This window comes from Neolamprologus brichardi, chromosome 23 (assembly GCF_056152115.1).
Source record: "Neolamprologus brichardi isolate AB-2024 chromosome 23, ASM5615211v1, whole genome shotgun sequence".
NCBI lineage: Eukaryota > Metazoa > Chordata > Actinopteri > Cichliformes > Cichlidae > Neolamprologus > Neolamprologus brichardi.
The window spans coordinates 2,893,644-2,916,914 of record NC_142125.1 but is presented as its reverse complement, the minus strand read 5'-3'; the positions used below and the strand labels follow the sequence as shown (position 1 = coordinate 2,916,914).

Here is a 23,271-nt window from a genome sequence, read left to right as displayed (position 1 = left end):
CCCTTTGTATTTATTCATATTCATTTTCAAATTAAAAGTCCTTTACTGTTTTAGTGAACAAAAGCTCTTAGTTTTGTAACAGTAGATCTGTTTTGTGTATTTGTCAAATTCTTTTTACTGATGAAACGAAACAGTACATATAAATATCGAACTACTTGCTAGTTGTCATGTTATGCCGTGTATGTATGTGGGTGTGTGTGTGGCAGGGAAACCAACAAGCTCCAACTTCATCAAGTGAGTGCATATAGTCATATACAGTGGGGCAAAAAAGTATTTAGTCAGCCACCGATTGTGCAAGTTCCCCCACTTAAAATGATGACAGAGGTCAGTAATTTGCACCAGAGGTACACTTCAACTGTGAGAGACAGAATGTGAAAAAAAAATCCATGAATTCACATGGTAGGATTTGTAAAGAATTTATTCGTAAATCAGGGTGGAAAATAAGTATTTGGTCACCTCAAACAAGGAAAATCCCTGGCTCTCACAGACCTGTAACGTCTTCTGTAAGAAGCTTTTCTGTCCCCCACTCGTTACCTGTATGAATGGCACCTGTTTGACCTCATCATCTGTATAAAAGACACCTGTCCACAGCCTCAACCAGTCAGACTCCAAACTCCGCCATGGCCAAGACCAAAGAGCTTTCGAAGGACACCAGGAAAAGAATTGTAGACCTGCACCAGACTGGGAAGAGTGAATCTACAATAGGCAAGCAGCTTGGTGTGAAAAAATCAACTGTGGGAGCAATCATCAGAAAATGGAAGACATACAAGACCACTGATAATCTCCTTCGATCTGGGGCTCCACGCAAGATCTCATCCCGTGGGGTCAAAATGATCATGAGAACGGTGAGCAAAGATCCCAGAACCACACGGGGGGACCTGGTGAATGACCTGCAGAGAGCTGGGACCAAAGTAACAAAGGTCACCATCAGTAACACACTACAACGGCAGGGAATCAAATCCCGCAGTGCCAGACGTGTTCCGCTGCTGAAGCCAGTGCATGTCCAGGCCCGTCTGAAGTTTGCCAGAGAGCACATGGATGATACAGCAGAGGATTGGGAGAATGTCATGTGGTCAGATGAAACCAAAGTAGAACTTTTTGGTATAAACTCAACTCGTTGTGTTTGGAGGAAGAAGAATACTGAGTTGCATCCCAAGAACACCATACCTACTGTGAAGCATGGGGGTGGAAACATCATGCTATGGGGCTGTTTTTCTGCCAAGGGGACAGGACGACTGATCCGTGTTAAGGACAGAATGAATGGGGCCAAGTATCGTGAGATTTTGAGCCAAAACCTCCTTCCATCAGTGAGAACTTTGAAGATGAAACGAGGCTGGGTCTTCCAACATGACAATGATCCAAAACACACCGCCCGGGCAACAAAGGAGTGGCTCCGTAAGAAGCATTTGAAAGTCCTGGAGTGGCCTAGCCAGTCTCCAGACCTCAACCCCATAGAAAATCTGTGGCGGGAGTTGAAAGTCCGTGTTGCTCGGCGACAGCCCCAAAACATCACTGCTCTTGAGAAGATCTGCATGGAGGAATGGGCCAAAATACCAGCTACTGTGTGTGCAAACCTGGTAAAGACCTATAGTAAACGTTTGACCTCTGTTATTGCCAACAAAGGTTATGTTACAAAGTATTGAGTTGTATTTTTGTTATTGACCAAATACTTATTTTCCACCCTGATTTACGAATAAATTCTTTACAAATCCTACCATGTGAATTCATGGATTTTTTTTTCACATTCTGTCTCTCACAGTTGAAGTGTACCTCTGGTGCAAATTACTGACCTCTGTCATCATTTTAAGAGGGGGAACTTGCCCAATCGGTGGCTGACTAAATACTTTTTTGCCCCACTGTACATGTGCTTCAGAGACATACTTAATCATTCTTAGCATTACACCTCAGCTCACCAGGTTATGGCCTTACCTTAAATTGGTGTCTATGTCTAAACAGGAAAGGAAATAGTTTTTGAATCATTTCTGATTTCTAAGAGAAGTCCAATGATCAGGCTCAGATTTGGGTTTAAAAAGTTTCTTATTTACAGTTTTCAGTTTTAAACAAGTTTTTTTCCTACAGATTTCTTCTTTTTTTTTTTTTTTTTTTTTGCCTGTCCCATTTGGTTCTTTAGCCGTCAGAATTGTTGTCTGAAGACCAACAAGGATACCCAATGGATTTATTTTGCCAAATGGATCATCATGGCATTGCCGTATTGGTCCATTTGATCGACCTTTGTTTTTATTATTTATTTTATTTTATTTTCAGTTGTTACAGACGGGACAGACATGAGTGAGGGATAGGAAAGGGAGAAAGAAAGAGGAAGGAAAAGAAAAACAGAAGGGGAGAGGGACAGTGAGAAAGGGGGGAAAAAAAATATCTCCGGGATCACCTGTTGAGAGAAAAAGAATAGAAAACAAGCAAAAAAAACAAAAAAACAAAACAAAGCAACATACTATACACAACACCATCGCATTAATCTAGCTAAGTGTAAACAGCAGTAAATACTAAATATTGAATGTTGTTGTGCAGCACGCAGGACAGACAGCGCACAATGTGCTTTGAAGTAGCAGCCAAGAAAGGTGTGATTTAAGTCTACAAACAGTGAACACCTGTGTGCACACCTGTGTGGGTCGGCGCGCTTGTATTCAAATGGTTTCCCCATGTAATGGTCTGCAAGAGGATGTAGAGAGCCATAGCCCTGTCCCTCAGGGCATGAAGCAGGCATGGAGGAGATCCAGGCCCCAGACATCCAGAGGCCCCAGAGTGCAAGAGCCCAAGGAGGACCACCGGAGGGGCATCCGTGCCACCTTCATGGGAAGGGCTGAGGATACCCAGACGAGGGGTCACCCAGTAGCCACCGGGCAGAAACTAGAGGGGGCTGCACCGGCGTGCCCGCCGGCTCCGCCGGCAGCCAGCTATGCCAGAGTGAACTGAGCCACAGGCACAGAGGCCAGAGGCCCGAGGGCCCTCCGCGCCCCGGAAGAGGCCTGACTGAGCAGCAGGCGCCAGGCCCCGCCAAGTAGCCACCGGGAGTGAGCTGGCACATGACCTGAGCGCCCAGCCCCGGACACCAAGAACCAACAATGCACCGACCCCTGAGGGCATCAGTCACCGGCAGGGAGTGTGGTGAGGGGAGATAGGCCTCCACACTTGGAGGGCCTGGGAGTTCCCAGAGAGGTGGAGTCTAAGACCCGACCTGACATATAGACACAGACAAACAGGCACACACAGACACAGACATGCATTCCCACCCTCATGCACACATATACAAACACTCAGCACTCACCCAACGTAGGAATAAACGTAAATGGACATGTACACACAATCACACTCCCCAAACATACTCTATACCCCGGGTCCAGGTATCCTCACCCCCAGAGGGGGAAACGGCACCCAGACCCAAGAGATGTTACCCTTCCCTCCGGGGTGGAGGCAAGCAGACCGCCCCAGGCTCCGCAGCAGCAGGGAGGCCAATCGGACAGCCAGCATCTCTTCCCAGCCCCCCCGCCTCGATGGCTAGCAGAGAACGGGGGTGTGTTAAGACCCCATACCCTCCTCCTCCCGCTCAAGTGTAGTGTTGCTGCGTGTTGCTCTAAAGTGTGTTTAAAACAAGGGAGAGCATGGTGCTGCTGCCAGAGAGCAGCAGGTGTTAGCACAGCCCCTCCCGAGAACCCTCAATGTCTACATGGATTTAAAATTGAGAGGTGGGCACCGGCGCCAGAGGTAGGTTTGAATACACAGACCGTCTACTGGACGCCGTTAACGTGCCCACCCTCAAGGCCCTATATATATATTTATGTGTGTGTGTTTGTTATGAGAGTGTAAGTAATGTGGATGTCTAAGTTGTGCGATAAAATTGAGGCACAGGTGGCCAGAAGAGGACAGAGGGGGGGGGGAATGTCTCCCCTGCACCCTGGTGACACACCCGCACCCCAAAGCCCTACCTGTGTGGGTGGGTGTGGTGGAGCGGGAAGAGGGAGGCAGCCGGGGATGGGGAGGAAAAGAAGGGAGGGGAGGGTGTCCCTCCCTAGGGCCAGCTCCGCCGCTGACCCCAATAGGCACCCCCGTCCTCTGGTATCCACCAAGGCAAGGGAGCCCAGGCCCATCCAGACCGGGGCCTACGGCAGCAGCACCGCCAAGCCCCACAGGACCCGGGGCAGCCCACCCCACCCCACCGCAGAGGAAACTGTACCCACCCCAACATTCAATCATCTCCCAGACTACACAAGACACAGACACCCAGGTTAAGTTTATTCTCCACCTCTCCTATGTCTCTCCCCCACCTGCAGAGTGGACTCCTGCAAAGATGGAACAACCTCCCTGCCAGTTGAAGAGCCCCCCGGTTAGGCCGATGCACAAGAGGCCCCCTGCGCCAGGGCTGAGCCCCCGTGCACCCACCCGCCCACAACCTCGGCGACACACCGACGAGGACCGAAGTCCCCAAGGCCCAGCCAGAGCCCCAGCACGGAGGCGAAGCACCCCCGAACCCCAAACCCCCACGCCCGCCCCGGATCCACTCAGGGGCAGCCAGGCCACCAGGCCAGTAACCTACGTCCGCCAGCACAGACCATCCTCCAGCCCCGCTGCACGCAGCCACGAGGAGAACACCCTCTGAGAGCGACCAGAGCCACTAACCAGGTTATGAACACAACCCCCGGGTTAAGCCCTCCAGGGATAATGTCTCTAGGGGTCCTCCAGGTGCCCTAAGCCCATCCCAACCTCCACATCAACCACAATAGCCAAGGCGGGACCAAACCACGACCCCCCAACCCCGCTAGGTGATGGAGCCGATCAAAGGAGCCCAGAGGGATTGATCTAATGTGGTGGCAGAGGCTATATCGAGACTAATGTGATCTATTAGATAGTTTCTATATTGGCTAGAATTAAGATTATTTTTATTTTTCCAGTTCATGAGGACCGTTTTCTTGGCGATGCATAGGGCAGTAAAAACCATGTGGACTGTATTAGTTTCTGTAGTGACATCATCCAAATTTCCCAACAAGCATACTAAAGGGGAGGTTGGAATTTTACATTTCAGACACTTTGATAAGTCTTCACATATCTCGTGCCAAAACTTCTGCACTGGTGGACAGAACCAAAGAGCGTGGATGTAATTGTCTGGTGTATTGCCTTGACAGTGTGAGCAGTTGTTGGCGGATGTAAAGCCCATCTTGAACATTCGATGACCTGTATAGTGCACTCTATGCAGTATTTTGTATTGTATTAATTGCAGATTGGGATTTTTAATCAATTTAAAGGTTTTTAAGCACATCTGAGACCAGACGTTTTGGTCTAAGCTGACTGATAAATCTGCTTCCCACTTTGCAATAGGAAGGGATATTGATTCATCTATTTTAGAAAGTGTTCTGTATATTTTAGATAATAGTTTGGGGGATTTAAGAGTAAGAAATTGAACCACACTTGGTGGTGTTTGTAATTCAACTTGACTGAGGTTAAATTTCTTTTTTACTATGGATTTAATTTGTTGATATTCTAAAAATCTTTTCTTGTTGATCCCATATTGTGTAACTAGTCTGTCAAATGGAATAAATTCTGTTCCCTCTAATATATGTTCTAAGTATTTAATTCCTTTACAACTCCATTCTGGGAAATTAATCTTATTATTGTTTTGTAATATGTCAGGGTTATTCCAGATAGGTGTACGTTTGCATGGGATTAATGAAGACTCCGTTATTTTTAGAAACTCCCACCATGCTGTCAGAGAAAAGCTGATGTTGATGCTTTTAAAGCATTCATGTCTTTTGATGTTTGAGCTAATAAATGGTAGGTCTGAAATCTCTAGATCATTGCATAGTGCCTGTTCAACATCTAGCCAGGGCTCATCTAAGAGGGTACATTTTAACCATTCTGAGATGAACTGAAGCCTGTTGGCTAAGAAGTATTGGTGAAAATTAGGCAGATCTAATCCTCCTCTATCCTTGGTTCTTTGTAGTGTTTTTAAGCTGATACGCGGGGGTTTATCTTTCCAAAGGAATTTAGAAATATGTGAATCCAGAGATCTGAACCAATCTTGTGATGGTTTGTTGGGGATCATTAAAAATAAGTAATTTATTTTTGGCAAGATCATCATTTTTATAGTGGCGACCCTTCCCATGAGTGATATGGGTAGAGATTTCCATCTAGTCAGATCGCCTTCTACTTTCTTTAGAAGTGGGATGTGGTTTAATTTAATTAAGTCTGAAAGCTTAGGAGAAACATTAATACCTAAATATTTAATATTTCCAGATTGTAGTGGGGCAGAAGATGAATTATGGAAGGAGCAGTTAATGGGAAGAACTGTAGATTTTGGCCAATTAATTGAATAATCTGAAACTCTTGAAAACCAGTTTATTAGAGTAATTACCTCAGAGAGGTTGATTTGTGAGTTTTGCAGAAAAAGCAACACATCATCCGCATAGAGACTGATTTTATGTTCTACGTTCTTACATTTTATGCCCTTAATTGTTGTAGCCTGCACAAATGCTGCTGCTAGAGGTTCGATAAAAATTGCAAAAAGTGAAGGGGAGAGTGGGCATCCCTGTCTGGTGCCCCTCATGAGACAAAAGCTGGAGGATGTCTGGTCATTTGTTCTGATACGAGCTGTTGGGGAATTGTATAATATTCTTATCCAATTTATGAAAGAGTTTCCAAAACCAAATTTGTGTAAAGTTGCAAATAAAAATTTCCAGTTAACTCTGTCAAATGCTTTTTCTGCATCTAGAGATAATATTATGGTTTCAATGTTTTTATTGTATGAGTAGTCTATTAAATTAAATAATCTACGAGTGTTTGTTGAGGAGTGCCGACCTTTTATGAAACCAGTTTGGTCAGGATGAATTAAGAGGGGGGTTATTTTCTCTAATCTCTTTGAGAGAGCTTTGCAGATTATTTTAAGGTCTACATTTATAAGGGATATTGGACGATAACTTGAGGGAAATAAAGGGTCTTTTCCTGGTTTTAGCAGGAGATTAATGTTGGCAGAATTCATATTTGGTGGTAGTCTGCCATTTTTCTTGATTTCCTCCAACAATCTATGGAATACTGGTGCCAAAATTGTCCAGAATTCTTTGTAGAATTCTGCAGGAAAGCCGTCAGGACCTGGAGCCTTGTTATTGGGCATACTTATCAGGGCTTCCTGGAGTTCACCTGGCGTCAGTGGCGAATCCAGTGCTATTGCTTGACTGTCTAGTAATTTTGGAAGAGTTACGTTGTCAAGAAACAAATCAATTTCATTTTTAGACGGGTTTATTTGTGGTGAATATAAAGTTTCATAGAAATCCCTAAAAATGTTGTTTATTCTTCCAGGGTCATATATTGTGTTCCCCGATAAATTTTTAGTAGCACATATAGTTGTTTTTTCTTTATTTATTTTTAACTGGTTTGCTAGAAATCGACCTGATTTGTTACTGTGTTCAAAATTCTGCAAGCGAAGTCTTTGTACAAGGAATTGTGTTTTTCTATTAATAATTTCATTTAATTCTAGTTTTGTTTTGCATATTTTGTTCATTATTTCTTGATCTTGGTGGAACGCGTAGGCTTCTTCTAAGGATTTGATGGTTTTTTCTAATTCCTGAATATTTTTGTTTTCTTCTTTCTTTTTGTGTGATGAGAAAGAAATTATCCTACAGATTTCTAAAATATTTGTGTTTTCTTGTTTTTATGACTGGTAGTCTAATGCAGCGGTCCCCAACCCCCGGGCCTCGGACCGTGAGTCGTTTGGTACCGGGCCGCGAGAGTTGAGGCTCAGGTGTGAAATGTATAGTTTTCAGGGTTTTTATCGGTTTTCAGCGTTATTTTGTTATCGTTTTTATCATTTACTCGGTTTTCCTGGGTCTTTTCACGTGTGTTATGAATAAATCTTCTTTTTTTGGTACCGGTACTAGTTTTATTTTGTTGTATTTATCCGCGACACCTTAAAGGCCGGTCCGTGAAAATATTGTCGGGCATAAACGTGCGTCCGTGGCGCAAAAAAGGTTGGGGACCGCTGGTCTGATGCATTAGTTAAACACGCTACTAAACTGTGTTTTTTGTGTGTATCAATGAATATTTCTGGAAAGTTAGATATCATTTTGAGGGAAATCTGTGTAATTTTATTTATTATTCTAAAGTCATAGATATAATTGACTGACCTACACAGGATTTCAGGACCGACTCTAACCCTCGGCTTCATCACACTCATTTTAATTTACCTTTTGATGTTTTGATGAGCTGCCTCAGCTATGTACACTTGTAATAAAATGATGTCTGTAAAAACAAACAAAAGAACAAACTAAGGTATATGTAAACATTTGATGGATAAATTCACGTGTTCCTACATTTCTAGAGTCTGAACGACACACGTATTGTCTGTCTCACACAAAAATATGTAGAATCACTTTATTTCTTCCATGTGTCACCAATGGGTTGGATGCCAGTTTATTTTCAGGGACAAGAAGTAAATGTGCTGAATGCTTTGCCTCTCTATGGTGAAAATGAAAAGTATTTTTCGGATATCAAAAAATGTTCTGTGTGATGATGTGGCAAATGTATTTATATTTTCTCCACATCTGGAAATGTGGATGAAAATACAGTAAAAATAACTGCAGTGCTACAACAACAGTCTTTTTAAGACTCTTTTTTTTCACACTCTTTTGAACAGGAAGTCTGCAAATCTTGAGATGCATCACCTTTCAAAGGTTAACTGTATACCACAGACTTCCTGGACCTGAGAAAGAGATGCATACTTGACTCCACAATGTGCTGAGATCACTTCCACTTCAGTGCTATTATATTGACTTTTCCTAGACTCTGAGATTCAGCTCATCAAGCTAAAGGATATTTTGGCCATGGTCTTACAATTTTGTAATACTGAGAAAATACAGATATTTGTGGATAGTGGTTTAGCAGATATAATAACAGAATATATTATGTATGATAAAAATATATGATTAAAATAAAAAAATATATTGGTTAAACATGAAATAACGTAAACTGTTTCATGGTAAATTAGTATTATTACAAATTATAACAATACTAAATGAAAAGCTAATGTTGACTCAACCTAACTTTGTGTCATGGTCCTGAGTCTGTTGAATCAGTGTTTTTGTTTGGATTAAGAGTCTCTTATGTTATGGATAAATTCTTATTTGAAATTGCTATTACTTCTGTTCTGGTTTCTGTGCTCCCTCTGTTTAGTGTCTGTGTCTCTGTGCCTGCACTGGTCCCACATCCCCTGTCTAAGTTACCAGAGGTGGGACCAAGTCATTGTTTTGCAAGTCTCAAGTAAGTCTCAAGTCTTTATCCTCAAGTCACAAGTCAAGTCTCAAGTCACTGGTTAAAAGTCCGAGTAAAGTCACAAGTCTGAAACTTTGAATTTCAAGTCCTTTCGAGTCTTTAAAAAAAAAAAAACGAAAAAAAAAAAAGAATGTTGCAGTTATATGCTAAATGTAAATATTAGACCATGTGATTTTTAAATCTCTGTTTTTCTCAACACATGACAAAATAGTGAACTTAGAAAATATACACAAATTGTGAAATTGCACCTCTATAAAATGCAGCTCAATTAAACTTTGCTCCAAGAATGACAATTCTGAGATAAGCTGCATGTTATTCTTGGATGCGCTTGTAGGGCCGGCTTTAAAATAGCATGTCAAAAATATCATACACATTAAAGTTGAAGTCAGCTATCTCATCGTAGCAAAAGAGAAGCACCACCTACCGTTCTTTATGCAACTTCAACTGTCGGAGAAAGTTGGAAGTTGTTCCATCTGTCTGTGATTCTCTTCTTGCATGTTTTGCATATTGCATTTCGTTTTTTTGTTGACTACTTCATAGTTTATGTACCTGAAAGAAATAACTCCTCGCAGCATTTTTGAGCGTTTTTTTTTTTCTTCTTAAAAAAAATCTGGTTAATTTGATTGGCTGTGCTACAGCTTACGCACACATATGTATGGAGTGTGGTTGGAATAAATGAATGAATGAATTGAATTAATGGTGCACACTTTCTATATAATATGTGTGTTAAATTTTAGATTTGGGGTGAAATATCAAGTCTTTTCAAGTAAACAGGTTCAAGTCCAATTCAAGTCCCAGGTCATTGGTGTAAAAGTCCAAGTCAAGCCACAGTCTTAGAACATTTTTTTCAAGTGAAGTCTAAAGTCATAACATTAATGACTCGAGTCCACACCTCTGCAAGTTACCCCTGTCCTTGTGTTCCCTGTGTGCTGCGTCAGTATCGGCTCTCTGAGTCTGTAAGTTCTGTTGGTGTGCTTCCTGTTTTACTTTGAAGGTACGTGTCTGTATTCTGTGTTGCTTCCCTTGTCTCATCCTGCGCAAATAATCCCAGCTGTGTTTCCTTTCTGTGTCCTGTTTGATTACCCCCACTGTGTATTTTAGTCCCGTCATGGCCTGAGATTTAGTTTCAAAGCTGCTACTACATCCCCTGAGTTTTTGCAGCCTCAATAAAGCTGCCTTCTTTAGTTCACTCCTTCATTGTCCGTGAGTCCAGCATTTGGGTCCAATCTCCTGCCTGTCACACAGCGATTCATGACCCTTTGTGTCCAATTGTTGTGTGCTTTTCATGGTATTCCAGCAGATTATTGTTTTTCACTTTATATAATGTCTATTCAAAAGGTTTTTGTTTTTTGTTTTTTATAGAAAAGATGTTTCTACATGACCATCAGTCATATAAAAAGTTTCTGGGCAACTTCACCTCATTGTCTTAACTGGGGAGATATGAGTTGGAAATTTCACTAAGAAACAAAACACAAGGATACAAAATACAATAACTAGGTTTACTAATAAAACCCACATCATAAAAACAACACAGGGTCAAATAATTACTTCACACTGTTTGACACACACACACACACACAAACACACACACACAATAAAAGCCTTGAAATTGATTGCCGGGTGCAACATATGACATATGGAGCAGTTCCTATTTTTTTTTTAATTAGATAAATTTGATATGAGATATGAAATTTTACTAAAGGCACACTGGGAGAGAGAAAAAAATAACAGGGCAATTAACATATGCAAGAAAATCAACTGAGTAGCTAGTACATTGTTCTACGTGATATGAGGTTTTCCATTCTAACCTTCAATAACTTTAAATGACTCCTAAACTTCACATCAACAAATGCATAACAGATGGGATTCAGGCAACAGTGGGAGAAAGCAATGAGCCTGCAAGCGTAGAATGCATAGTCAAGCTGGGTGCTTGCTTCACATTCATCTAATGACGGGACCACATGAGCAGGCAAGACCCTCAAAAAGATGACAACATTGTACGGCACCCAGCCAATGAAGAATAGAGCAACTCTACAGAAGACTAATTTGACTGCTTTGTTGCTCGTGTGAGATCTTGTTCTTGTGATTATCACAATTATGATGAAGCAAAAAGTCATGACTACAAAAGCAACTAGGAAGAAGCCATTCTGTTGGATGACACCAACAGTTTCCCACAGTGGATCAATATATTCACAGCCCTGTGACTCTTTATCTTTGTGGTGGACCTTGGTGATTGAGCTGAAGAGGAGGGAGGGCATGGCTGCTCCAGTGCTGATTATCCAAATCAGGACAGACAGAAACACCCCAGTGGAGTATTTAGGTGTGCTGAGATCAGACAGAGGATGGACCACAACCAGGTATCTGTAGATGGTCATGATGGTCAGGAAGAGAATGCTGCTGTAAAACCCAGTGAAGAAGATAAAAGTCACAACTTTGCAGAGATTTTCAGAAAACACCCATCCCCGGACGTGGTAAATAGCCCAGAAGGGAAGACCGATGGTGAAGAACAGGTCAGAGAAGGCCAAGTTGAGGATGAAAATGTTGGTCAGAGATTTAAGATTTTCATACAAAGCCAGGATTATGAGGACAAGAATGTTTCCTGTCAGGCTCAGTGTGATCACAACAGAGATAATCGGAATGGCAAAGGATCCAAATATCACCATTTCGCTCTTATCACAGATTTCATCCTCGTAGTAATCGTCATAGCTGAAGTTACCAAAGGTTAAATTGGCTGGATTTGCCATTTCTGTCACACAGGACTCTAGGAGACAAGGGTATGACTTTAATGACACTTTGCAATGGATTTCTCTTTAGAAATACAAAAGAATATTGTAAAGACAATAAATAAATAACGTACCTCTTGCTTGATGAAATGCCAAAAGTCTGTTGGTTGAAACGCCTTCTGCGGTACCTTTATTATGTATTTATTGATTTTTTGCAATAGTACGTTGGGATGAGACACTCGATGCTGACGTCTCTGCAGTGTGTCGAGCTACTTAAGCGCCGATGTTTCTAAACACTACTTCCAAGTGTGAGTCAAACACCCGCATCACGTGACCGTGTGGTGACGCGTGCTAAACGCAGATTTTGGTGCGTTTAGCCACACTTTCAGCAGATGACTTACCTTGACATGAATGACTGAATTCACGTTTTAATACCATCTCAACTGTTTGTTACAAGCGCGCACACGCGCATGCATGAGGGTAAATACCAACTGTGTCGTTATCATTTTTGCCGTGTTGTGAAAACTAGTGTGGACTTTCCGTCCACTTAATTACACAAATTAGTACAAATGAGAAAAAGAAGCGAACTGCTGGGTGAGCGGAACGATCAGCGGAGAGAGAGAGCGGCACATTCATTAAGTTACTGTAATAGAAACCTGCTGTGCTTTCAAAATAAAGCAGGAAATCACTTTCAGCTCTTTATCCCATCGATTCTCTTTTTCTCGACTTTCAACAGAAAATATAAAATATTTTGCAGCGACTTCATCTTAAGCCAGAAACTGTTGGAAAAAGTGTGAAAGCCTAAAGACAAGAAAAGACACAATAACCTTCACATACACCTCCTTTTTTAATTCTCACTGACACATGTGTTTTAAATATCTCACAAACAAAGGTAGGCGAAATCAAAACCTGAAACTCAGACTGAGTCGGACGTCATCACGTCACAAGGTGCATCCGCGGCACCAGAAATGACAAATAAAGTGAGGGAAGGCTTCTTTATCCTCCCATGAGCCACTTCTGTACCATGACGTGTTCAGATTTAAAAAGGAATTGACCAGTGTGAAATGGACTGTTGTAATTGGTCAGAATAAACATAGCATAACATAATGAAACGTATCTTTTAGTTATTTAGAAGGAAAGCAAATGTAGTCTTGTCTATTTAAATATTTATCTTTGACCAAACCAATAAAAAAATAAAAATAAAACAATAGGGCAGCTTCTAGTTTTATTTAACAGTGTGAGGAACAAACCTAACGAAAGTACCAGAAAGCTTCAGTTAACCGTTTCTTTGAGGATTACAAAGTTCGGGAGTTAACAGCTGAAATACTGTTATTTCAGTTATTTCAGCTGTTAACTGTGATTTTTTTTTTTTATTATCACAAAACATATAGCAGTGTTTGTGCAACTGAATTACTAAGCGACTGAAACAGCCTCTAATAGCGGGAGAAAATCGTATTTTCTGATGCACATTTTCATTTCATTCAGTTCGTTTTCTTTAACAGTCTCATTGTTTGGTGCTTCTCCAAAACATCTGTCAATCATTATTATTTAAAGCCTGTTTTTTTTATAGCCCTCTTTAGAATTATGCAACGCTTAAAAACCACACTTGTGTAAACTGTAAATTGTAAATTCTAATTGTAACTCTTAAGCGTATATTTATTATTTTCTTCTCTTTTTTTATATCTAGCTTGTTTTGCACTGATGTAACCGGAGGCTCGTCATCTCGTCTGTCTGTATGATGCACTGGATACAGCAGAGACGACAGTTTTTAACTTTGACTTAACTTGTGTGTGTCATTGTCAAAACTGGCCAGTAGGTGTCACTGTGGAAATTGATTTCCGATATTTGGGAAACCTGGATACAACTTCAGCTTTAAATGTTTCACAAAGTCTCTCTTTGCCCATCACTGCTAGTTTGATTCTCGTGGCCACACCAGCTTTGCCTCCAATCCAAAACGACGATAAAATCCTATTTTCTGGTCTGAAAAATTAGGCATATACGGTGGTGCTGCTTTGTCTTCCCATATGGAGTTTTTGGTTGTTATTTTTTGGTAAAAATAATACTTTAAAATAAAAGGCAGGTTATGTAGGGGAGAGCAGTGTGTCGTGATTTATGAAATTAATCATCCTCAATTTGCAAACACTGAACACATTTTAATGACCACCAAATGACTTTTATTTTTAGCAATAATTAGTTAATACAACTAGTTTTTTGTGTATTTTGAAACTGTTTTGTTATATTGTAAATAAGCCTGTTTCTAATGCAGTTTGGATCAACATTTGCCATTTAAATGTGGTACAGGCTATAAATAAAAACAGCAAAAAGGTTTTGATATTTGTCACAATGCATGTTTGAGGTATGCTTTATTATTTTCAAATAAATTATTTTACTTCACACATACTTCAAATGCAAGTTGCTGAGATGGGAGGCCATTTCCATCTTCTTTTAATATAAGACATTTTTACTAAAGGCACATGTGGGGAAAAAACAAAAAAGCAATACATGCAAGAAAACAAACGGAGCGCCTAAGACATTCATACAGTTTTGCACTCTGACTTACACTTACTTCAAAAGTCTTTATATTGCTTTGCACACAAAAAAATAATAAAACATGGGGTTCAGGCAACAGTGGAAGAAAGCAATGAGCCTGCACACATAGAATGCATAGTCGAGTTGGATAATTGTTTCACTTTCATTTAATAGTGGCACCAAATGAGCAGGCAACACCCTGCTCATTTGGTCATTAAAATGTGTTCAATGCAGAGAGGTCTATTAACACATAGTGAGTGAGAAAGGTGACTGGAAAGGAAAAACTCAATAGCCTACGTCTATTGCAGCATAACTAAGGGAGGATTCAGGGTCACCTGGTCCAGCCCTAACTATATGCTTTAGCAAAAAGGAAAGTTTGAAGCCTAATCTTAAAAGTAGAGATATTGTCTGTCTCCTGAATCCAAACTGGAAGCTGGTTCCACAGAAGAGGGGCCTGAAAACTGAAGGCTCTGCCTCCCATTCTACTTTTAAATACTCTAGGAACAACAAGTAGGCCTGCAGTGTGAGAGCGAAGTGCTCTAATAGGGTGATATGGTACTACAAGGTCATTAAGATAAGATGGGGCCTGATTATTTAAGACCTTGTATGTGAGGAGCAGGATTTTGAATTCAATTCTGGATTTAACAGGAAGCCAATGAAGGGAAGCCAAAACAGGAGAAATCTGCTCTCTCTTTCTAGTCCCTGTCAGGACTCTTGCTGCAGCATTTTGGATTAACTGAAGGCTTTTCAGGGAGTTTTTAGGACTTCCTGATAATAATGAATTACAGTCGTCCAGCCTGAGTGATGCTGTTTTTCAGCATCACTCTGAGACAGGATATTTTGAGGCCAAGTTGAGGATGAAAATGTTGGTCAGAGATTTAAGTTTTTCATATAGGCCAGGATTATGAGGACAAGAATGTTTCCTGTCAGGCTCGGTGTGATCACAACAGAGAGAAAAATCGTAATGTCAATGGATCCAAATTTTATCACTTCACTCATATTACAGATTTCATCCTCATAGTAATCGTAATAGCTGAAGTTAGATGGATCATAGCTGAAATTGACTGGTCATGTTATTATTATTATTATTATTTTTTTTACCAGAAATGCAGACACAAATGGAAACATACAATACTACATTACATCATTCTGTGATCAAACAAGACCTGATGTTCACTACATGCTCCATGTTTCTTTCAATCCCAATATTTATAAATCTATAGCAATAAAAAAAATCAAAAAAGAAAAAAAAATCTTGTTGATCCAGTTCATCTGGACGTTGTGTTTTCAGTTGGAGAAACGTGTCGTCACTCAGACTTCTGCTGTCGAAGAGAGGATAAAAGAACTGAGTGACACAAGAAAACAACCAAAAAATCTTCCAGGTGAATTAAATAACTTCTTCAATGAACTGAACACACAGAGAAAAAAACACTTCCTACTTCTTTGGCCTTGAAAGAACATGGCAAGAGAAAAATAGTATAAATGTTTTAACTATTGCTAACCACGAATGTTTTGATCCACAATGAATCTCTGAATATGCTTTTAATTTCTTTTCTAAATTATTTTAACATCTTACTCACATGGGAGACTTTTTACTTGATAGCTTTTAAACAACACATCTCTCAAATTACCAAAGAGTTTAAAGACAGATGAAAACCTGAGTTTTGCATGAAAGAACTGGAAATCCAACTCATGTCAGAATCTTTCAGCATCAATGGACAGCAGGGGGCAGCAACACCAGAGAGGGAAGAGGAAGAGGTGACAGCTCCAGAGAGAGGAGAGGTGGCAGCCACTAGAAAAAAGAGGGAAAAGTGCTGTAGCTCTAAAGAGGAGGGTGGTGCAGCTGCAATGTCAGGAGTCGTGGGAATGAGCTAAAGCACTTTTTAGTATTGCTTAAATTGCTTTAATGGCTTTAATGGCAATCTGTTAAAGTGCCATTATTTGGACATATAGACATAGGGCACTTTTATTTAGATGTTTCCAATTCAGACAAAGACTTTGTCATGGCACTGATGAAATGGGCCACATCATGTAGTATTTCTACGAGTAAGACAGATTTGACAGTATCTGTCGGAGTCTAGTGCCTCAGGTTCATTGTTATGCTAAAAAATGAAGCCGTTGCCAATCATTCTTCGCTGCATACGAGCTGTCGCCACTGATTTCCAGTCCAGCTTCCTTGTTGAGTTGTTTGTTATGTGTAGATAAAGCGCTGATTTACCCCCAAAGGTGCTGTTTTTATGCTTGGATGAGTCATAGGTCAGAGTTCAAGCATTGGAAAAACTAACAACTCAAATCCAAAAAATAAGATGGAGGCCACATCAGCAAAAGTAGGAAAACCAGCTGACAGTTGATATTAATTCCACCAACTAGACATGAAAATCAGTGATCTATCTTTTTTTTCTGTTCTGTTTAGAACACAAAGTGTTTGATAAAAGAACGCAGTACCAATGTCTGTTTTAACTTAATACATCCAAAGCTCAACACTGAATATTTGTGGCTTTGGTTTTATTTTTGCTTCGGTATATTTCGATGTCACGTACAAAAAACGAAGTGGTATAATGTTGCCACGGATACGGTGAGACATACTACTCAACCCCTGTTTTGTAGCTTTTAATTAATTAATTAACATTTTGAAAATGTCAAAGATGACACAGTTTGAGAGGCATTAGTAAGAAACACGAGGAAATTCAAGACTTCAGGATTTTTACTGCCTTTTTAGATTTACTTAAATGAAGCGTTCAATGAATGACCATCATATAAGCCACATTGCTAATAATCCTTAGTTTACATGATGGGCAAACTAACAATTTTTAGGTTAATTACGCAAGTAAAATACAAAAAGACTATTACATTAACAGAATTGGAAAATGATCTTTAAACTTTGTATGGTGTTTAAGGTTATTGTATTATTGTAGGCTACGATATAAATCGCATTAAGTATAAATAAAACTGAACATTCAGTGTATAAATAATTAGAGATTATAAAATAAGATATTAAATACATGAAGTAAAAAAAATCCATCTGTTTAAAGTTTATCCATAGGAACCCTTCGAAGATGATATAAAATACTGTGTGGTAAAAATACCCCAAACATTGTTTTTAGGAATATAACAGTGTTTTCTATTACAATACATGTAAACGTAGTGTTGCTCTTTATTTTGCAGTAAAACTTGAGCACAGGGCCATAGCAAAAAAATATTAATTTTTTTTTTTTGAAAGCATGACTGTGATTTGTTTTGATCTTGATCTTGACTCAGCTCTATAACAATCATTAATGGACAGTCCAGTTTCTTTGCAAGTTCAGATTTGCAATAAAATCTGATTTTCTAATGTGATGCATCTTCCCACCTGAAGATCCACGACCTGCAAATTAACGAATCACACATTACATCACACTGCATATTGTGGAGTACTATTTAATAGGTTATTTAAAAAAATACTTTAATCTCACATTCAGTCCATGTCTTGTTATTTAAATATCTATGTCATGGTCCTGGGTTTTTTGACCCAGTGTTTGAGTTTTGCTGTGTTTCTTGTAATTTTATATTATTTTTAAGTCCACTCGTTGTTCTAAAGGTTAATTCTTTAGTCCCTATTATTCTGTTTAGATTTTGTTTATTAGATTTCCCCCTGTGTTGTTGCCCTCTGTGTGTCTGTGTTTATATAGAAGTGTAAGTCCTTGTGCCCTGTCCCCCCTCCTCGTTTTATTCCATCATGTTTATCCATGTTTCCCTCGCTCTCTCCCTCTCATCAGCCTCTTCTCCGCTCCTGCATCATGTTTCCTGTTTTATTGTGAAGGTCCCGTGTTTTCATGTTCATTCTGTTCAGTCTGGTTTCCCCGGTCTTGTTATGGTTACTAGTGTCAGCTGTTTTCGTCGTGCGTTCTCACTCCCTCGTTATCTTTCTGTGTATTTATGTCCGTCCTCCCTCTTAGCTGTGTGACACTCCCTGTTTTCCCGTATACGTACCATGAGTATTTTCCCAGTTTAGTTTTTGTAGCATTTTGCCTTTTTCCCAGCAATAAAACTGTGTTTTTGAGTTCACGTACGGTTTCCATTTTTTGCATTTGGGTCCTTCTCCTGCCTGCACACAGCTAGTTCATGACAATCTATAGAAGTTTACGTGACATAACTAAAGTTTTATCTGTCAAGTAGAAAGAAGAGTCTCACAAACATGCATTTTGTTTGTCTTTAATAGATACACATTAAAAGAAATTAACAAAAAATACACTTTGGCTGTTAATACTTAATACACACAGAACTGTCCAAATGTTCAGCTGATCAACTCTTTGACAAAAGTATTATTATTATTAAAAAAAACAACAACAAAAAACAGCTAACTAACAACTATGTACAACAGCTTTTATTTGCTCCTTTGCCCCAGGGGGTCACTACAGCTGGTAGCTCCATATGTTTGATTTGGCAGAGTTTTACACCAGAAGCTTTCTTGACACAGTCCCAGAGGGATTTGTGAATCTGAATTTTTTGGCTGCTAAGCAAAGGTGTTAACCACTAAAACACTAGAGGTGCTAAATAAAAAATAAACAAACAAACACAAAAAAAAACCCTAAAAATCCCACACAGAAAACTATTTACTATTGTTAATATAGTGAAATGAATATATATAGTGAAGTGAAGTGAAATGAAACCATTTGATAGCAGTGTAGTAGTCGGGGGTTAGCTTTTGAAGAAGCCAAGTGAAAAAATAATCCTAGAATATGGGATTACTCAGATCTTATTATACAGATACAGTTTTTCTCATGCATATATGTGTGTATTTTTCATACTGTTAAAAAGAATCGAAAAGGAGAGTAAACACTGAAGATTGCCTTGCAGGATTTAGCTACATGTGTCAGAAGTAACAGTTTTTATGCGGTTGTTACTACACAGGAATAGAGCACAGCAGAGAGGCAAATGATAGCTGGTCAGACTGTGGTTGTTTGGAGCTTCTGCAAGATCTGTGCTGTTTTCAGTCTGTTGTGTTGGGACTAAACAGTTGATTTAGTTTTGAATGATAATGAAACATCATCAGGACTTTTGTATATCAGATCATTAAAGCTGAGTTTGTGGTTTAATACATGTAACTGAGAGGTCCTTAATGTTAGAAATGTAAAAATTCCCTGACTGTGTTAGAAATCTTTCTTTTTTTATTCACTATGAGAGGGAGCACACTGTGTGACAGTGCATCAGTTAGATAACAACATACGTGTAGGTCTTGCTTGGCTTCCTCAAATTATTGCCCCAAAATAATATTGCACGACTCTACTGTTTGATAGAGACTTGTAAAGAAAGAAAAACAGCGTGGTTAATTAAAATGGTCACTGGTATTTGTATTTATTGCATAAAAACCCCTTAAAACATGAATCGACTGACTTTGTCTGTAGTTTCTATAGGACATGATTTTCTGACAAATGGCACCATAATGATTATTGTAATTATGCACAAATTTGCATGTAAAATACCTGCTGATATTTACCTGCTGATCACTTTACTAGTATTATATACAAGGATTTTTGCCAATATTACAGCACAAGGGTGCTAATCAACTGCATTAGCTTGTTCTATACAAAGGGTTATTGCATGAACGGGCGATCGTGGCTCAAGAGTTGGGAGTTCGCCTTGTAATCGGAAGGTTGCCGGTTCGAGCCCCGGCTTGGACAGTCTCGGTCGTTGTGTCCTTGGGCAAGACACTTCACCCGTTGCCTGCTGATGGTGGTCAGAGGGCCCGGTGGCACCAGTGTCCGGCAGCCTCGCCTCTGTCAGTGCGCCCCAGGGTGGCTGTGGCTACAATGTAGCTGCCATCACCAGTGCGTGAATGTGTGGATGACTGGATATGTAAAGCGCTTTGGGGTCCTTAGGGACTAGTAAAGCGCTATATAAATACAGGCCATTTACCAATTCAGTATTGCAGTATTAAACTCAACATCTGTTTGACTAAATTTATTTTTACATAAAAAAAAACAACACACACATTTAGGTAACTATCCAAGTTCCTCTCTTCTGTAGATTAAATGAATTTTGTGAAATGCACACTGGACTTATGATTATATAATCCGTTATATTACAGTAAATGCAAGAAAATGAACTGGGCAGCTAGTACATTGATCCATGTGAGACTAAGTTTTGCATTCTAACCTGTTGTTCCTCGACTGGTCGTCGGATGAATCGATGTAGCATTAACTTTAAATGACTCCTAAACTTCACACCAACAAATGCATAAAAAACGGGGTTCAGGCAACAGTGGGAGAAAGCAATGAGCCTGCACACGTAAAATGCATAGTCAAGCTGGGTGCTTGCTTTACATTCAATTAATGATGGGACCACATGAGCAGGCAAGGCCCTCAAAAAGATGACAACATTGTACGGCACCCAGCCAATGAAGAACACAGTAACTATACAAAAGACTAACTTGACTGCTCTGTTCTTCGTGTGAGATCTTGTTCTTGTGATTCTTTCTAGTATTTGAATGTAGCAAAAAGCCATGACTGCAAAAGCAACTAGGAAGAAGCCATTCTGTTGGATGACACCAACAGTTTCCCACATGGGATGACTATATTCACAGCCCTGTGACTCTTTATCGTTGTGGTGGACCTTGGTGATTGAGCTGAAGAGGAGGGAGGGCATGGCTGCTCCAGTGCTGATTATCCAAATCAGGAAAGACAGAAACACCCCAGTGGAGTATTTAGGTGTGCTGAGCTCAGACAGAGGATGGACCACAGCCAGGTACCTGTAGATGGTCATGATGGTCAGGAAGAGAATGCTGCTGTAAAACCCAGTGAAGAAGATAAAAGTCACAACTTTGCAGAGAATTTCAGAAAACACCCATCCCCGGACGTGGTAAATAGCCCAGAAGGGAAGACCGATGGTGAAGACGAGGTCAGAGACGGCCAAGTTGAGGATGAAAATGTTGGTCAGAGATTTAAGATTTTCATACAAAGCCAGGATTATGAGGACAAGAATGTTTCCTGTCAGGCTCAGTGTGATCACAACAGAGAAGAAAATCGGAATGGCAAAGGATCCAAATATCACAACTCCACTCTTATCACAGATTTCATCCTCGTAGTAATCGTCATAGCTGAAGTTACCATAGGTTAAATTGGCTGGATTTGCCATTTCTGTCACACAGGAACCTAAAAAATAAACACAAGTGTTTGTTTAAGTGACATGTTACAATAGATTTTTCTTTATGAGTAAAAAACAGCATGGAAACAGCAGATTTGAAATAAAGTACCTTCTGCTTGATGAAATCGATAGCTTCCCAGATGAGACACCTTCTGTGGCAGCGTAAAAAGAGAATCATTTATAAACTCGTGACATTGTCAGTTTCTGCTTCTGTTTTTGTGGCCACACCTGTTTTCACATATAGTAAATAGGTGACCTGTGATCTTTTCTGGTTGTAGCATTATTCGCATATTTGCCGACTTTATAACAACGGAGCTCAAAATTCTGAAATTGTTTCTTCTGCGTCTATTTCCCCCCCCGAGAATATATCATTAGGTAAAACAAGGAAATATACAACTTCAGGATACATTTGTTTTTTAGATTTTACAACCCCAATTCTAAAGAAGTAGAATGAACTGAAATGTTCAGTTCATTTTTATTTCAAACATGTGCGTTCACAATCATTACAAAATATCATTCCATTCTTTTGTTTGAAAGGGAGTAGGCAGACATATACACCTATTAGTCCCTACCACCTCAAACAAACATCATATGAAGCAAATGTAAAGCAAAGACAAAACAAACAAACAAACAAACAAAACAAATAAACAAGCCCCACAATAATGTCAATAAAAGAGAATGCAGTTATTTGCATTCACAAATATATCTGAAGTGAATCAGATATCAGGTTTCAGACTGAGAAAATGTACGGTTCTAAGTAGAAAAAAAGGTCCCTTTGAATTTGATGGCAGCAATACATTTAACAAAAAGTTGGGATAGGACCATGTTTATCACTCTGTAGCACCCCTTCTTTTAACAGCAGTCAGTAAATAAGTGAACACTATGGAGACTAATTTCTGGACTTTTATGAGAGGAATGTTGTCCCATTCTTTTCTGATATAAGATTCTAGCTGCTTAACAATTCTGGGTTGTTTTTGTGTCATGATTGGTCAATTGTTTGGTGAAGGACCTGAACTGCAGGCAGTGTAGTTCAGCACCTGGAATATACGTAGATGTGGTTCATTTAGCATTGGCTCGCTAAACTTTTCCAAAACCTTCCCTGAGAAAAGATGTCAATTGTCTGTGTCTTTTCCTTTCCTATCCCCCAGTCATGTCTGTTCCAATTATAATAACTTAAAAGTTAAGAATGAATGAAGGAATAAATAAATATTTTTTTAAATAAATAATAATAAACATCAATCAAGTGGACCAGTATGGTAAAGCCATACTTTTCAACTTGGAAAAATTAATCTGCTGGGCATTTTTCTTGGCCTGCAGATAATAATTCTGATTGCTAAAGCAAAAACAAACAAACAAACAAACAAACAAAGATGTCAAGCTGCTCATGCCATAGACACTAATATGTACCCCCATACCATCAGAGATATGCTGATCACAAGCTAGATGATCCCACTCCTTTAATTGCTGTCCATCCATCCATTATTTGCTGCTTCAATAAGAATTTTTTTTCTTCACCGAGTTTAAAAAACGAAAACGACACTTTTAGAAATGAGAATTGATACTCACTACACTTTCACTTCAATGTTCAGGCACTTCTTGAAAGTAGTAAAATTAAAGCAAATTC

At 39.7% G+C, this 23,271-nt stretch overlaps 2 protein-coding genes across 2 annotated transcripts; both read right to left on the bottom strand.

Annotated features, from left to right (window-relative positions):
* Positions 1–10,727: 10,727 nt before the first annotated feature.
* Positions 10,728–12,183, bottom strand: LOC102782948 (chemokine XC receptor 1-like). Its single transcript, XM_087836064.1, has 2 exons — positions 12,131–12,183; positions 10,728–12,034 (listed from the first exon to the last, which is right to left on the bottom strand). The coding sequence occupies exon 2, from the start codon at positions 12,015–12,017 to the stop codon at positions 11,040–11,042; it is 978 nt and encodes a 325-aa protein (XP_087692190.1). The 5' UTR covers positions 12,018–12,034; positions 12,131–12,183; the 3' UTR covers positions 10,728–11,039.
* A 6,720-nt stretch (positions 12,184–18,903) lies between these two features.
* xcr1a.1 (chemokine (C motif) receptor 1a, duplicate 1) lies at positions 18,904–21,795 on the bottom strand. The gene is made up of 2 exons (XM_006800458.2): positions 21,757–21,795; positions 18,904–21,655 (listed from the first exon to the last, which is right to left on the bottom strand). Exon 2 carries the CDS (start codon positions 21,636–21,638, stop codon positions 20,619–20,621), a length of 1,020 nt encoding a protein of 339 aa, XP_006800521.2. The 5' UTR covers positions 21,639–21,655; positions 21,757–21,795; the 3' UTR covers positions 18,904–20,618.
* Between the last annotated feature and the right edge of the window lie 1,476 nt (positions 21,796–23,271).

What these genes read in the sequence shown, in the direction of transcription:
- LOC102782948 (XM_087836064.1), bottom strand. Translation starts at nt 12,017, where the DNA reads ATGGCAAATCCAGCCAATTTAACCTTTGGTAACTTCAGCTATGACGAT.
- xcr1a.1 (XM_006800458.2), bottom strand. Translation starts at nt 21,638, where the DNA reads ATGGCAAATCCAGCCAATTTAACCTATGGTAACTTCAGCTATGACGAT.